Source organism: Myxine glutinosa, chromosome 12 (assembly GCF_964187855.1).
Source record: "Myxine glutinosa chromosome 12, kmMyxGlut1.1, whole genome shotgun sequence".
Classification (NCBI taxonomy): Eukaryota; Metazoa; Chordata; class Myxini; order Myxiniformes; family Myxinidae; genus Myxine; species Myxine glutinosa.
The window spans coordinates 58901607-58917214 of NC_136272.1; the positions used below are offsets into that span (position 1 = coordinate 58901607).

General features: G+C 47.0%; 1 protein-coding gene across 1 annotated transcript in view; it reads left to right on the forward strand.

Moving 5' to 3' along the window:
- Positions 1 to 15608, forward strand: part of TRPA1 (transient receptor potential cation channel subfamily A member 1) — a 405999-nt gene that overhangs the window by 333640 nt on the left and 56751 nt on the right. The window contains exons 24-25 of the mRNA XM_078766842.1: positions 4415 to 4544; positions 4669 to 4851. Of these exons, the coding sequence (XP_078622968.1) occupies positions 4415 to 4544; positions 4669 to 4851 (313 nt within the window). The remainder of the gene's footprint in view (positions 1 to 4414; positions 4545 to 4668; positions 4852 to 15608) is intronic.

Here is a 15608-nt window from a genome sequence, read left to right on the forward strand (position 1 = left end):
TGGTGGTGGAAATATTATGGTTTCGGGCAGCTTTGCTGCATCAGGGCCTGGGCAGCTCACCATCATAGAATCCACTATGAATTCTTCATTGTACCAGAGGGTGCTTGAAGATAATGTGAGGCCATCTGTCGGAAAGTTGAAGCTCAACCGAAGGTGGACCTTGCAACATGACAATGACCCTAAACATACCAGTAATCCACCAAGGAATGGCTGAAAAGAAAGAAATGGAGGGTTCTGGAATGGCCAAGTCAAAGCCCGGATCTAAATCCCATCGAGATGTTGTGGGGGGATTTGAAACGAGCTGTGCATGCAAGAAACCCCTCAAACAACGCGCAGCTGAAAGAATTCTGCATGGAGGAGTGGGCAAAAATTTCTCCCAGTTGATGTCAGAGACTGGTAGACAGTTATAAGAAACGCCTACTTGAGGTTGTTTCTGCCAAAGGGGGCAATACCACCTATTAGAGCCAAGGGTGTACTTGCTTTTTCCACATGCGAAATTTGCATTTATGTTTATTTAAATTATACAATGGACTACAAAATGTAAATGTTTCATGATATTTGTTATATTATATCACCTTTATCTATCAATATTGTTGAAATGAAGATCAAATAACTGTATGTTGAAATATGTTGAAAAAGTCAAAACTTTACATGGGGTGTATTTACTTTTTCACGTGTGTGTGTGTATATATATATATATATATATATATATATATATATATATATATATATATATATATACACGCGTGTGTGTGTGTATATGTCATTTCGTTCCAACCCTTTGGTTGGATATTTTACCTAACTCCACCCACAATTTCTATACCATGGGCGCTATGTTGGTGCTTACTGCTTTGCGAAGTCAAATATACATCTCAGAGCTGTCATATTCACAATCGCCATACCCTCACTATAAGTTTTCCTCTAATTGTAAAACTACCAAAGCGACAGTTAACAGGATTTTGAGCCAACATGCGTCTGGGGAACATGGACCTTGTGAAGATCGATGTCAGTGGTGTAGTCAGTGGTCTGTTAACTTATACACCACCCAAATAACTATGTGGCAATCTCTCAAGTAGGGCTTACACCCATGTCATTACTTACTTTTAACGATGTGTAAGCATGCATCAGGAAGCAGATAATTGGTTTTACATTGTTTATTGTCACATATATTTTCCACATATCTCATGGGATTGTGAGTTGGACAGGTAATCGTGACAGGTGGAGAGGGGGTTTGAAGGCTTGGAGTGGGGAGAGGATTGACACCTTAGGATTAGGAGGGGGAGGTTTATGACTTTTGGTTTGTGAGAGGGGGAGGGGTGAGTTGAGGACTTGAGGTCACATTTACATTACGTGGAATTTTCACGGAATCCTATATTGCAGCGCCTTCAGAAAGTATTCACGCCCCCTGACTTTTTCTCATTTTGTTGTGTTTCAGCCTGCATTTAAAATGTATTAGATTGAGTTTTTTTTTTGTCACTAGTCTGCACATAATACCCCATAATGTCAAAGTGGAATTTTGCTTTAGAAATGTTTACAAATCTATTAAAAATAAAAAGCAGAAATAACTTGAGTCATTAAGTATTCAACCCCTTTGCTATGACACTCCAAATTGAGCTCAGGTGCTTCCAATTTCCTTTTGTCATCCTTGAAATGTCTCTGCAACTTGATTGGAGTCCACCTGTGACCAATTTAATGGATTACACATGATTTAGAAAGAAACACACCTTTCTACATAAGGTCCCACAGTTGACAGTGAATGTCAGAGCAGAAACTGACAAAGAACAGTCCGTTGAACTCCGAGATGGAATTGTGAGGAGGCATCGATCTGGGGAAGGCTATAAAACAATTTCTAGAGTGTTGAAAATTCCCAAGAGCACAGGAAACAGAAAGTTTCCTGCATCATTAGGAAATGGAATGAATATGGAACTACACAGACTCTTCCTAGAGCTGGCCGTCCGACCAAACTGAGCAACCGGGAAAGAAGGACCTTGGTCAGGGAGGTGACTAACAACCCAATGACCACTCTGACAGAACTACAGAGGTCCTTGGCTGAGATGGGAGAACTTGCCAGAAAGACAACAGTCTCTGCAGTACTTCACAAATCGAGGCTTTATGGGGGAGTGGCCAGACAGACACCACTCCCGAGTAAAAGGCACATGACAGCACACCTGGAGTTTGCAAAAGTGCAGGTGAAAAACTCAGAGCATGAGGCAAAATATTCTGTGGTTTGATGAGACGAAAATTGAACTCCTCGGCCTGAATGGAAAGCGCTGCATCTGGCAGAAACCGAGCGCAGTTGTTCATCCATCTGACATCACTGTGAAGCATGGTGGTGGCAGCATCATGCTATGGGGATGCTTTTCAGTGCCAGGGACTGGGAGGCTTGTAAGGATAGAGGGGTGTTTTATCGACGGTTTTGTAACTCACTTCTGGTCATATGCCTCAGCCTGAGCACGTCTTTTGGCAATCAGAATGAGGCATTGTCAATCATCATTGGATTCCTGCTGCTTCCTGTTTGTTTTAAATTATTGGGAGTTGGTGTTGTACTTATGCATACGGGTTGTTATGTATACATACCCTCCCCAAGAGCCTCCAGATTGTTCAACGGTCGTTTTCCTGTTTTGCATGTAGGTTGGGGTGGGAGTGGGGTTTGGTGTGGGATTGGGGGTGGGGGTGGGGTTTGGTGTGGGATTGGGGGTGGGGGTGGGGTTTGGTGTGGGATTGGGGGTGGGAGTGGGATTGGGGGTGGGGGTGGGGTTCGGTGTTTGATTGGGTGTGGGGGTGGGGTTGGGGGTGGGGGTGGGGTTTGGTGTGGGATTGGGGGTGGGATTGGGGGTGGGGGTGGGGTTTGGTGTGGGATTGGGGGTGGGGGTGGGGTTTGGTGTGGGATTGGGGGTGGGGGTGGGGTTTGGTGTGGGATTGGGGGTGGGAGTGGGGTTTGGTGTGGGATTGGGGGTGGGGGTGGGGTTCGGTGTTTGATTGGGTGTGGGGGTGGGGGTGGGGTTTGGTGTGGGATTGGGGGTGGGGTTTGGTGTGGGATTGGGGGTGGGGGTGGGGTTTGGTGTGGGATTGGGGGTGGGGGTGGGGTTCGGTGTTTGATTGGGGGTGGGGTTGGGGGTGGGGGTGAGGGTGGGATGTGCAGTTTGATGCACTCTTTGCATGTGTTGTACATCTACTGGTAAATGTTGTGAGTGATGTACTGGTAAATGTTGTGAGTGATGTACTGGTAAATGTTGTGAGTGATGTACTGGTAAATGTTGTGAGTGATGTACTGGTAAATGTTGTGAGTGATGTACTGGTAAATGGTGTGAGTGATGTACTGGTAAATGGTGTGAGTGATGTACTGGTAAATGGTGTGAGTGATGTACTGGTAAATGGTGTGAGTGATGTACTGGTAAATGGTGTGAGTGATGTACTGGTAAATGGTGTGAGTGATGTACTGGTAAATGGTGTGAGTGATGTACTGGTAAATGGTGTGAGTGATGTACTGGTAAATGGTGTGAGTGATGTACTGGTAAATGGTGTGAGTGATGTACTGGTAAATGGTGTGAGTGATGTACTGGTAAATGGTGTGAGTGATGTACTGGTAAATGGTGTGAGTGATGTACTGGTAAATGGTGTGAGTGATGTACTGGTAAATGGTGTGAGTGATGTACTGGTAAATGGTGTGAGTGATGTACTGGTAAATGTTGTGAGTGATGTACTGGTAAATGGTGTGAGTGATGTACTGGTAAATGTTGTGAGTGATGTACTGGTAAATGTTGTGAGTGATGTACTGGTAAATGGTGTGAGTGATGTACTGGTAAATGGTGTGAGTGATGTACTGGTAAATGTTGTGAGTGATGTACTGGTAAATGGTGTGAGTGATGTACTGGTAAATGGTGTGAGTGATGTACTGGTAAATGGTGTGAGTGATGTACTGGTAAATGGTGTGAGTGATGTACTGGTAAATGGTGTGAGTGATGTACTGGTAAATGGTGTGAGTGATGTACTGGTAAATGGTGTGAGTGATGTACTGGTAAATGGTGTGAGTGATGTACTGGTAAATGGTGTGAGTGATGTACTGGTAAATGGTGTGAGTGATGTACTGGTAAATGTTGTGAGTGATGTACTGGTAAATGGTGTGAGTGATGTACTGGTAAATGTTGTGAGTGATGTACTGGTAAATGTTGTGAGTGATGTACTGGTAAATGGTGTGAGTGATGTACTGGTAAATGTTGTGAGTGTGTGTGTGTGTGTGTGTCACTGTTTGTACTTCTCCTTTTCCAGATGTAGGTTGATACTGGTGAGGATTCATAGAATTGATGAAGACTGAAATCCAGTCGGGATTAAAAGAATATTCAAGATGAAATAACTCAAATAAAACGTATTTACTTATCTGCCAAACTCTCATGAATTGCGCGTTCCCTTTCAGGTTTGAATATGGTGGAATGTACGTTGTGATGTTGTTGGAAATATTGAAGACTCTCTTCCACATTATGCTCCTCTTCTGCTTCCTTTTCATCGCCTTTGGCCTTGCCTTCCACACTCTTCTCCGAGAAAAAGTGGGTGTTTTTCTTGTCTTGGCTACCTGTGCAAAACGACATGGTGAATTGTTGTTGTGAGCCCTTTTACCGTGCCATTGGGAGATGGGTTTGTAACATGTACTCGTGCTATTTTGACTCACAGACACAATTTGGGTCCACTCCCCTGGCGATCATGCAAGTGTTTGTCATGATGCTTGGAGAAATGAACTACGAGGATAACTTTCTGGTGCCACATCTAAATAATGAGCTGGCATACACTGAGCTTGTCTTCATCATCCTCATTATATTCATGCTCGTGATGCCGCTCCTTCTCATGAACCTGCTGGTACCTGCTTTTACCTGCTTTTTCATCACTTGTGCTTCTTTGTAACGTATCTTCTGAATAATTTCACATTTTAACACGAAGGACCAGCTGCCGATAGAGGACAATCAAATGTGTCAGTACGTGTTTTCATTTCATGTTTAGGAACATATGTGAAGAGCACATTACAGCTTTAAATCACTCATTTAATATCTCCATCTGATTGACCCTTTACCTGCACACACGGAAAACCTTGACAAACGGGCAGCATCTCCTGCATTTCCTTCAAAGTGCTTACTTCAAAGTTAAATATTCGTGAAATCTCAAAGATTACAATTGCTCGACCTACTCATTGTTGAAATGTACACTTTTGTTTACAAAGTCAAGGCTCATGGAAGTGCGAGAATATGGAATACAACATTTCAGGAGACACAACAAGGGACACTTGAAGGAAGATTGAATGAGGGGAAGAATTCTGGATTCTGGAACTCGTGCACAACAAGGCAGGGAATTGGATTAAAGGGGAAAACCCAAGATGAAAGTGCAATTGAACAAATAAACGGAAAGATGAGGAAGAGAATACACAATAACTTGAAAAAGAAGAGTAAGCTTCAGAAGGGTTAATGATGGTAGAAAAGATTGCAACAATGAGCATCCATTTTGAAACCCAGAAGGGATCAATGAAATCTAATAGACAAGAGGAAGTTGCTTCCACAGGCAGGAGGATAAAGGAACAAATGAGTGGAAGTGAGCAGGGAACCGATAATTTATATCCTCATCTGCATAAATCTTTCAGAAGAAGCAAATGCAAGCTCAGGTAATTTCCCAGTTTAAAAGAACTAGTACACCGATTCCATACAGGAGCGGCGGGAAGGGTCATATGTCATATGGATTACAGCAGATCTAGGCCTGCGGCTCAATAATGTCAGATAATGTCACAATCATGTCAGATTTCCTCAGTTTTGTGTTAAACAGGATAAGCGACTGTTTAAAGAGGTATAGTCATGGTGTTACGTGGTCCTCCCTGTGACCACCTGGTCTCGGTGACCCCCGGACCTTGAGAGGAACCCCGCCAGAAAGATATATGATTTATACGCTTTCGTAACGCAATCAATACCAAGTAAACCCTCCAATGGACCAACGAAGGAAACAATCCAAATCAATAAGGAAACCACACCAAGGATCCAGATCAATCAACAATATATTCACCCCTGAGTAGAATCATCAACAACACAATACTTCAACCCTCCATATGCATTCCTACAATACTTCTAAGATGGCCATCTTATATATTCCCACCTTGCCCCCTACTTACGGCACCCTCAATGGTCAATGTCTCTCACAATGTCTCTGGGCCCCTCCCGACCCAGGTGAAGGTCGATTCGCGTCAGCGAATCGCGATCTCAAGTCAATGGCCGAACAAGGTCGACTAGGATGGCGATGTTCGCGCCGACCCTGCACCCCAGTAGCTCGATCTCCGCACGCGGGCGGTTGAACAGACCTCTTCCTGACGTGCTCCAAACGGGCACGTCCCGTAACGGGAGCAGCTGCTGCAGCGGACCCCTTCTCGGCAAGCCACCGAGGTCGGAGCCCGTGATCGCGGCCTCTGGGCTGTGAACGGCTCGCCAAGCGCGCGAGGCCCCAGGCGCCCCCGTACTCGTTCTCGTAGACGTTGAGGCGAACTGTGCCGGACGTTTGGTTCCTTCCAGGAACCCCCGGCAACCGGACACGTAACAGGTAATTACCCCGCGCAGGTAACTCCTCGCGCCAGACGGGCTTTTCCAACTCAGCGTTCTGCCGCAGGTAAAAGGCGACTTGACCCGCGTCCGCTGGTCGAAGAAGATGGCCGCTTTTCGGTCGAAGAAGATGGCCGCTTTTCTCTCCAGACCTTGTCTTCCTCTTTTCTTCTGGTTCACGGTCCCGTTTCCGGTCTCGTGGTTACCAGGAGCGCTTATACCCCTTTAACCACAACAACCTTTAATAGAATAAACATTAATAAGAAATGACCTGAATAGCCATTCCCATAAACCCAGAATTCATAACACTCCCCCCCTTCAAGAAAGAAAGTTTGAACACCGTGAAAACTTTCTTTGCAGGCCAACTTTGATAAACAAACAAGATAACTCACACCCCAAATCATCAGTTCCCCCGGGCAACAATTATCACATCTCAAAAATAAAGCAACAAAATTTCACAAAACCCCCAGAGATTTTCAAAGGTAATTCACTCTGGACAAAGCACCAGCAATGACATTGTCCCTGCCCTTTACATGTTCAATTTCCCATTGGACTCCTGCGAAGCCAAACTCCATCTCATGACCCTCTGACTTTGACTGTCAGTTTCTTGTGAATGAAGGTTAAGGGGTTGATCAAAGATCCAAAGTTAAGCAACTCGATAGCACTTTTTCCGGGAGGCCAAGCCGAGTATTCACGACATGGACGCCTTTAGGAACGTGGAGTTCACAGTTAGTCCGTGCAGGAAAGTTCACTACATGGACGCCTTGAGGAACGTGGAGTTCACGCTTAGTCCGTGCATGAAAGTTCACTACATGGATGCCTTTAGGAACGTGGCGTTCACGGTTAATCCGTGTAGGAATCTTGGCTCGGCGGCTCCGCCGCATTCAGTGCTTCAACTTTTCCGAACTTCCCTAATAATTATGGTGAGACCGCTCGTCACTGTAGTCACATGAATAGCGGTCTCCTTCTCGGCCACTACTTTGACAATCCTTCCTTCGGGAGCTGCCGTAACTCTGGGAGCCTCCATAATAATATTGATTGCGGCCACCACCAAAACTACCGCCCAGTTGTCCTCTCCTGTAGACCTCTCAACGCCTACGAAATGCCTTCCCTACTGTTATGGTCCGACCCTCCAAATCCTTGCCATTCCAATTCTTCTCTGCCTCTCTGGCGTCTTTTGTGCTTGCAAACGTGACAAAGCCGAACCCTCTTGACTGTTGCGTTTCCCTGTCTCTTACCAACCGCACTTCCACCAGCGGCCCATATCTGTTAAAGACAGAGGTCAGAACTTCTTCCTCTGTTTTGAAGTTCAGTCCCCCTACAAATAACTTGGTACTTTTGTCGCCATCCCGAGCTGGTGTGGTGTTATTTTCCCTGATCGGCTCTTTACCAACCCTCGGGTTACCATAAACTTGACCCCCGGCCAAATCATTCCCGATAACCACAGATACACCCTCTACAGGAAGCGTGGCTTGTAAACCGACGGTGACCGGTCCTGACACCAAATCGGACTCCAAATGGATGACATGAAGTGGAGCACTAACACCGCCACCGATCCCCTGTAAACGAACACTATCCCCCGTTGCCGTCTCCTCGGACCATGGCAAAATGCCTTCAAGCATTAAAGATTGATGTGCTCCTGTGTCCCTCAATATCCTAACCGGTCTCCGGTTAGTCGAGGCTCCATCCAGTGACACAAACCCCTCTGAAATAAATGGTTGGTAACCCTTTTGATGGCGATTTCTCACAATGGCCATTGCATTTGGAGTCGAACTAGTCGAACTCCACTCCTGATTTTCCTTTTTCAGGGCATAACATTGGGACATCACATGTCCAGGTTTCTTACAAAAAGCACAAGTAGGCCCGGAGGAAAAACTCGTGGTCTGCCTCTGGCCCCCTGGAATATAAGTTTGTCTTGGGCCCGTAGCCCCCTGATTTCGAGCAGTTGGGGTATCAGAGTTGTCCCCATAATCACCTCGAGGCCGCCGCCATGTATTGTCGTTCTCCGCACCGGGTGTTCCATAACTCCCCTGCTGAAGTCTAGGCGAGGAGTTAGGTTTGTGGACCCCTATCCGGTGTGTTAAGGCATAATCATCTGCCATGGTGGCTGCGTCCCACAACTTTGGTACTTTCTTTTCCTGCAGGTACACTTTGATGTCCTCGTGGACACACTGTTGAAATTCCTCCACCAGGATCAAGTCACGCAATGCTTCGAAGTCTTTCCCGACTCCTTTTGACTCACACCACCGATCAAACATGTTTTCTTTCACTCTGGCAAACTCCACATGGGTCTCACTCTCCCTCTTCCTGGCATTCCTGAATTTTTGCCGGTAAGCTTCAGGAACCAACTCATAGGCTTTGAGAATGTGCTTCTTCAATACCTCATAATCTGCACATTGGTCCATTGGTAGCACCGAATAAATATCTTCAGCTTTACCCACCAGCACACTTTGCACTAGTATGGTCCAGGACTCCTCCGGCCAGTTTAACTGTCGAGCCACTTTCTCAAAGTGTGGAAAAAATTTAGCGACTTCCTTTTCACTGAAGGGTGGAACCAGCCTCACATGTCTGCCCACATCCCAGGTGTTCTGGCTCGGTGTCGGCCCAGTCAGCAAGGGTGGTACCTCTCCCCGTTCTCTCATTAAATCCAGCTCCTTGAATTTAATTTCTTGCTGAAGCGCCATGTCACGTTCCTTTAACTCCCTTTCGGCTTTTCTCTCCTCTGCTTCGAGTTCCCTTGCAGCTCTCCTCTCCTCTGCTTTTCTCCCTTCTAACCTTTCCTGGAGTTCTCGTTCCACTCTCCTTTCCTCTGCTTGTTTCTCTTCTCTCCTCTCTTCTGCTTTCCTTTCCTCCTCTGATCTTTCCTTTTCTGCTTTCCTTTCTTCTTCTGATCTTTCCTTTTCTGCTTTCCTTTCTTCTTCTGATCTTTCCTTTTCTGCTTTCCTTTCTTCTTCTTTGATCCGTTCCTGGCTCCGCAATTGCAACTCCAGTTTCCGGAGCTCAACGTCTTCTGGTTCTTCGGGTAGCCACTCCCAGGCTAACTCGTCCCATGTTCCTAATCCCACCATAGATTGTATCACCGCGGTCTTCAACTCTGCCTTCCTCAAATTAGTTCGGACCTCCAAGTTAAAATGTTTGGCCAATTTCAAGAGGTCCGATTTTAGTAACGCTCGGAACTGTGCCTCACAAGGGGTTACCGCAAAGTTCTGTGCAACAAACACCATGGTGACTATCGTTAACACCTGTTAACCTTCCCCCAAGACTTTACCACAATTTCCCAAAAATTTACCAGACTAAATTCACGGAATCTTATACTTTTATCAATTAATAATTAATTAATTAATTATAATTAATAAAAATATTATTTTATTATTTTATACAATTTTAGATCCTGGACGAGCCCCCAATTCTGTTACGTGGTCCTCCCTGTGACCACCTGGTTTCGGTGACCCCCGGACCTTGAGAGGAACCCCGCCAGAAAGATATATGATTTATACGCTTTTGTAACCCAATCAATACCAAGTAAACCCTCCAGTGGACCAACGAAGGAAACAATCCAAATCAATAAGGAAACCACACCAAGGATCCGGATCAATCAACAATATATTCACCCCTGAGTAGCATCATCAACAACACAATACTTCAACCCTCCATATGCATTCCTACAATACTTCTAAGATGGCCATCTTATATATTCCCACCTTGCCCCCTACTTACGGCACCCTCAATGGTCAATGTCTCTCACAATGTCTCTGGGCCCCTCCCGACCCAGGTGAAGGTCGATTCGCGCCGGCGAATCGCGATCTCAAGTCAATGGCCGAACAAGGTCGACTAGGATGGCGATGTTCGCGCCGACCCTGCGCCCCAGTAGCTCGATCTCCGCACGCGAGCGGTTGAACAGACCTCTTCCTGACGTGCTCCAAACGGGCACGTCCCGTAACGGGAGCAGCTGCTGCAGCGGACCCCTTCTCGGCAAGCCACCGAGGTCGGAGCCCGTGATCGCGGCCTCTGGGCTGTGAACGGCTCGCCAAGCGCGCGAGGCCCCAGGCGCCCCCGTACTCGTTCTCGTAGACGTTGAGGCAAACTGTGCCGGACATTTGGTTCCTTCCAGGAACCCCCGGCAACCGGACACGTAACAGGTAATTACCCCGCGCAGGTAACTCCTCGCGCCAGACGGGCTTTTCCAACTCAGCGTTCTGCCGCAGGTAAAAGGCGACTTGACCCACGTCCACTGGTCGAAGAAGATGGCCGCTTTTCTCTCCAGCCCTTGTCTTCCTCCTTTCTTCCGGTTCACGATCGCGTTTCCGGTGTCGTGGTTACCAGGAGCGCTTATACCCCTTTAACCACAACAACCTTTTTTTTTTTTTTTTTTTTTTTTTGTATACAAGATCGAGGCTCGTGAAAGAGCGAACATTAATCACACAAAAAGACAAACCGACACATAAAACATATAACATCGGGAGCGGTAGACAAGATGGGGAGAGAGGGGGAAGGACACAAACACAACATTTGAGAGCAGGGACCGAGAGACATTGAGACATCGAGAGATCTGAGAGAGGGCGAGGGCTTTGCGGGGGGGGGCATGGGAAGGGGGCGGTGGGAGAGGTATAAAACATATGGACACTGCCAGGACTTCCAGGAAAGAAGTTGGAATTTCAAACAAGGTGGATCTGGGGTGAATTAGCGGGGGTAGAAAAGATCAAGGTTTTGGATGGGGGAAGATAAGAGATGGTGGTGAACAGCTGTTTTAAAGACCTGGAGGGAGGAGTGGGATTGAAGGGAGTGAGGGAGTTTGTTCCAGAGGCGGGAGAAAAGAGGAATGAAAGAGTGAAGGTGAGCAGAGAGCCGAGATTTCGGCAGTTTAACCATCAGAGGGTTGCTGGCAGATCTTGTGCGACCTGTAGGAATATTTGGGGGACAGAGCACAGAGAGAGCTGGGGGTGCAAGGCCGGAGAGGAGTCGGTAGAAGACAGAAAGACCACCTACCTGCCTGCGGTGAGTGAGTGAAAGGCCCTCAGAGATAGCTTCATCGCGGGAGATTCCAATAATTCTGAAAGCTTTGGTTTCAACAGCGTGAAGCCGAGCTAGGTGTGAGGCAGGAGCACCGGCCCATAGGGGAGAACAGTATTCCATTGAGCTGCGGATGAAAGCCTTGTATGTGGTGAGGAGCTCACGTGTGCCGAGGAAGGACTTCGCACGACGGAGGATGCCCAGTCGACGACTGGCTTTGGAGGCCAGCTTGGAAATGTGGTTTTCCCAAGAAAGATCATGGCAGATAGTGAGACCCAAAAGCTTGAGCGACAGGACTTCTTGGAGAGGATTGTTGAGAAAGTAGATGGGAGGGTTGTCCAGTCGATCTTTTCGGAGAGACATAGTAAGAGTGTGAGATTTGTCAGGATTGAAAGACATGTTCCACTTGTTTGACCAGTCTGTGATTTTGTCCAAGTCTTCAGAGAGTGAGGAGGCTGCAGACTGCCGATCTGAGGGAAGTGGAATGGAGCGGCAGAGAGTGGAGTCATCAGCAAAGAGATAGAGAGGATTTTCAAGAGAGTCAGAGAGATCATTGATGAAGACCAGAAAAAGCACAGGGCCCAGAACACTGCCTTGGGGAACTCCAGCCTGAACAGGAAGAGGAGATGAGAGAAACCCATTCAGGGCCACACGTTGACGATGACTAGAGAGGAAGTCCGCCAGCCATGCGTGGAGATTTCCATGGATACCAAAGGAGGAGAGTTTGGTGAGCAGAGCGGGGTGCCAGACCGTGTCGAAGGCACGTGATATGTCGAGGGAGACAGCTCTAATTTCCTGTTTGGCATTGAGGACCTCCATCCATTGTTGAGACAGCAGAAGCAGCATGTCCAGAGTAGAGTGACCTGGTCTGAAACCAAATTGATGATCAGAGATCAAGCCATTGGAGAAGAGGAAAGATTTCATATCCGAAGCAATGATGGATTCCATGACTTTGTTGATAATTGGGAGAAGGCTGATTGGTCTGTAGTTGCTAGGATCTGTTTTTGCACCTTTTTTGTGCATAGCGGTGATGTTGGCTGATTTCCAAGCAGATGGCAGTTGACCTTGAGCAAAAGAGAGGGTGAAGAGAACAGAGAGAGGGTGAGATAGAGCGGCAGAGCAGGATTTTAGGACCCGTGGGCTGATGCCGTCGGGTCCAGTTGCAGAATCAGAGTCGAGGGTTGACAGAAACTTTTCCACCTTGTCATGAGGAAAGGACACGGAGTCCAGGAGCAGCAGGGTACGACTGGGTATGGTGGGTACAGAGAGGGATGGGTTTGGGACACAAGATTTAGAGGCAAACACAGAGTTGAGGCATTCAGCTTTTTCACGTGCGGAGTCAGCTGTGTAGCCGTTTGAGGTAAGGGAGGGGATGCAGGGGGAACAAACACCAGAAACGGATTTGACCAGACGCCACCAGGATTTGGAAGAGGGAGACAGATAAGAGAGTTCGGTCTTGAGAACGGAGAGATATTGTTTCCTGGCTCTCCTGAGGGTGGACACACACTTGTTTTGGGCTTTGTGAAAGGAAATGAGATTTCCTTCCGTTGGATTTGCTTTCCAGGAGACGAAGGCAAGTTGTTTCTGGGCAACAGCCTCACCACAAGATTCCGTGTACCATGGATGGGAGGAAGGGTATGACAACTGAAGACGAGATGGGATAAATCTGTACATGAGAGAGAGCAATTTACTTTGAAAGAATTCCCAGGATGAGTTGATGTCAGAGGCGGTCGAGATGGGAGACCAGTCCAGATGATTGATGGCTGCTTGAAGACCGTGCCAGTTGGCCTGAGTGAAATGCCAGCCTCGTCGACCCTGAGGAGGCTCCCTGAGGATGGTCAGAGAGATGTCCACTTTAACAAGGACATGATCAGATGATCCGATTGTAGCAGAAGAAGAGCAGCAGACATTTTCAGGGAAGTTAGTCATAACCAAGTCCAGAAGAGAAGATGCTCCGTTGACGGAGATCCGGGTCGGGAAATTGACAGATTGTGTCAGTCCCAGTGAGTCGCAGAAGTCCTTTGCTGAGGATCCATGGCTGGTGAGAGAGGTACCCACACCCAGCCAACTGGCATGATGACAGTTGAAATCACCACATATGAGGAAGAGAGAGTTGGGATGAGTAGATAGAAGTTGGTCCATATTATCAGACAGCGAGATGTAGATGGAGTCATCACTGTTTGGTGGACGGTACAACACACATATGAACAAGAGGTGGGAGCGAAGGGGAAGCCGTAGCCAGAGGTATTCCTGGGGGTGAGGTGGAGAGAGTGCAGTGCAGGGCGAGTGAGGAAGAGAGTTTTTGATAAAGATAGCAACCCCACCTCCAGGACGAGGCTCAGGTCTATCATACCGGAGGAGGGAGTAGCCCGGGAGAGATACTAAGGAATCAGAGACATCATAAAGGAGGAAAGTTTCTGTTAAGCAGATCACGTCTGGTTTGACAGAAGCAACCTGTATGGAGAGATCAGTTAAGTTTGAACGAAGGCCCCGGATGTTTGAGGTCCATACCGTTAATGAAGAGGAAGGGGGAGCATCAGATACAGAACAGGGGGGAGGAGGGGTAGGGTAAGATGTGGAAGAAGTAGGGAGAGCTGTTGAAGGTGTGTCAGAGATTTCAGAATAGCTCGGAGAAAGGGAAGGATGGGGCAGACAAAAGGTTTGATGGTGATTGGGTGAGGCACAATGAGGTGTTATTTGAGGAGGGGGAAGAGCGAGGCAGAAGGTTGGGGGAGATGGAGGTGAGAGTTGGAAGGGGGAAGAAGCGGGGAGGACGCTTTGAGGAGGGGGAGTGAGAGGGGGGAAATTGAGAAGCAATGAGGGTGGGGAGATTTGAAGGGGAGGGGTGAGGAGGGAGTTTGGGAGGGAAGGGACAAGGGGAGGGATTTGAAAGGGATGGGATATGGGGGAGATTTGGAGGGGAGGGGTGAGGGAGGAGTCTAGGGGGGGAGGAGCGAGGGGGCGTCTTGGCGGGGAGGGGTGAGGCGGTAGTTTAGGAGGGAGGGGGCAAGGGGGGAGATTTGAAAGGGATGGGTGATGGGGAAGATTTGGAGGTGAGGGGTGATGGGGAAGATTTGGAGGGGAGGGGTTATGGGGAAGATTTGGAGGGGAGGGGTGATTGGATTTTAGAAAGTGTACGATTTATGGGAAACGAACATTTATTGCAAAATGAGTTTCTTGTGACCTTCGAGTTAAAAATACGTTTAAGGATGCTGGATGGAGGATGGAGTGCAGGAGAGTTTAGGGAATGTAGAAAAAAGGCACTATCGAAGATGGATATTTTTTTTGGGATGAATTGATTTGGTGAGCAAGTCGAAAGCAGCTTTTTAAAGAAGAAGAAGAAAAAGGTGTTATAAAATATGACGGAATACATAACTTGAGGGGAAAGTGTAAACATTGAATGTTAATAACAGTGAAAACTATCTGGGGAAATGTGGGAGAAACACGTGGTCGAAGAACGAACGAACGAATAAGAATGAATAAACGAATGAGAACAGAGAAGGAAATGTTTTTTTTTTTTTTTTTTTTTTTGAGTTGAGATTTACACAAGGAAGTAGGCTATGGGTGAAAAGACTGGGAATACAGAGAACGAAAGTTATTGGATCACAAACGACGGACCGCTGAGAGAAAAACAAAGCCTCAAGGTTGTGCAGTGTACACTGTACAAGGCCTCGTGACACGACACGAATTAACACGATTTTCAATACAGGTATGAAAGATTTGCACCGAAAAATCTTCATCGGGACACAATATACGTACAACACCATAAATAAATACAGTTTTAACGAAAATACAAATGGGAACAATCACTTAACTTCGATTTCAAATCGTTCGCGACGCGGCAAACAGACGATCAATTTATGAAAGATAAACACCGAGAAACAACCAAAGTTGCACACAATAACTTCACACACCAAAAGATAAATACAGTTTCGACAAAATACAATTGTGAACAGACTTCACTTCGAAAAACGTGGAGACCGTGTGGAGCTTCGAAAATCCCTCCCACCGTCTCCGAGATCTCGCGAGACCCTT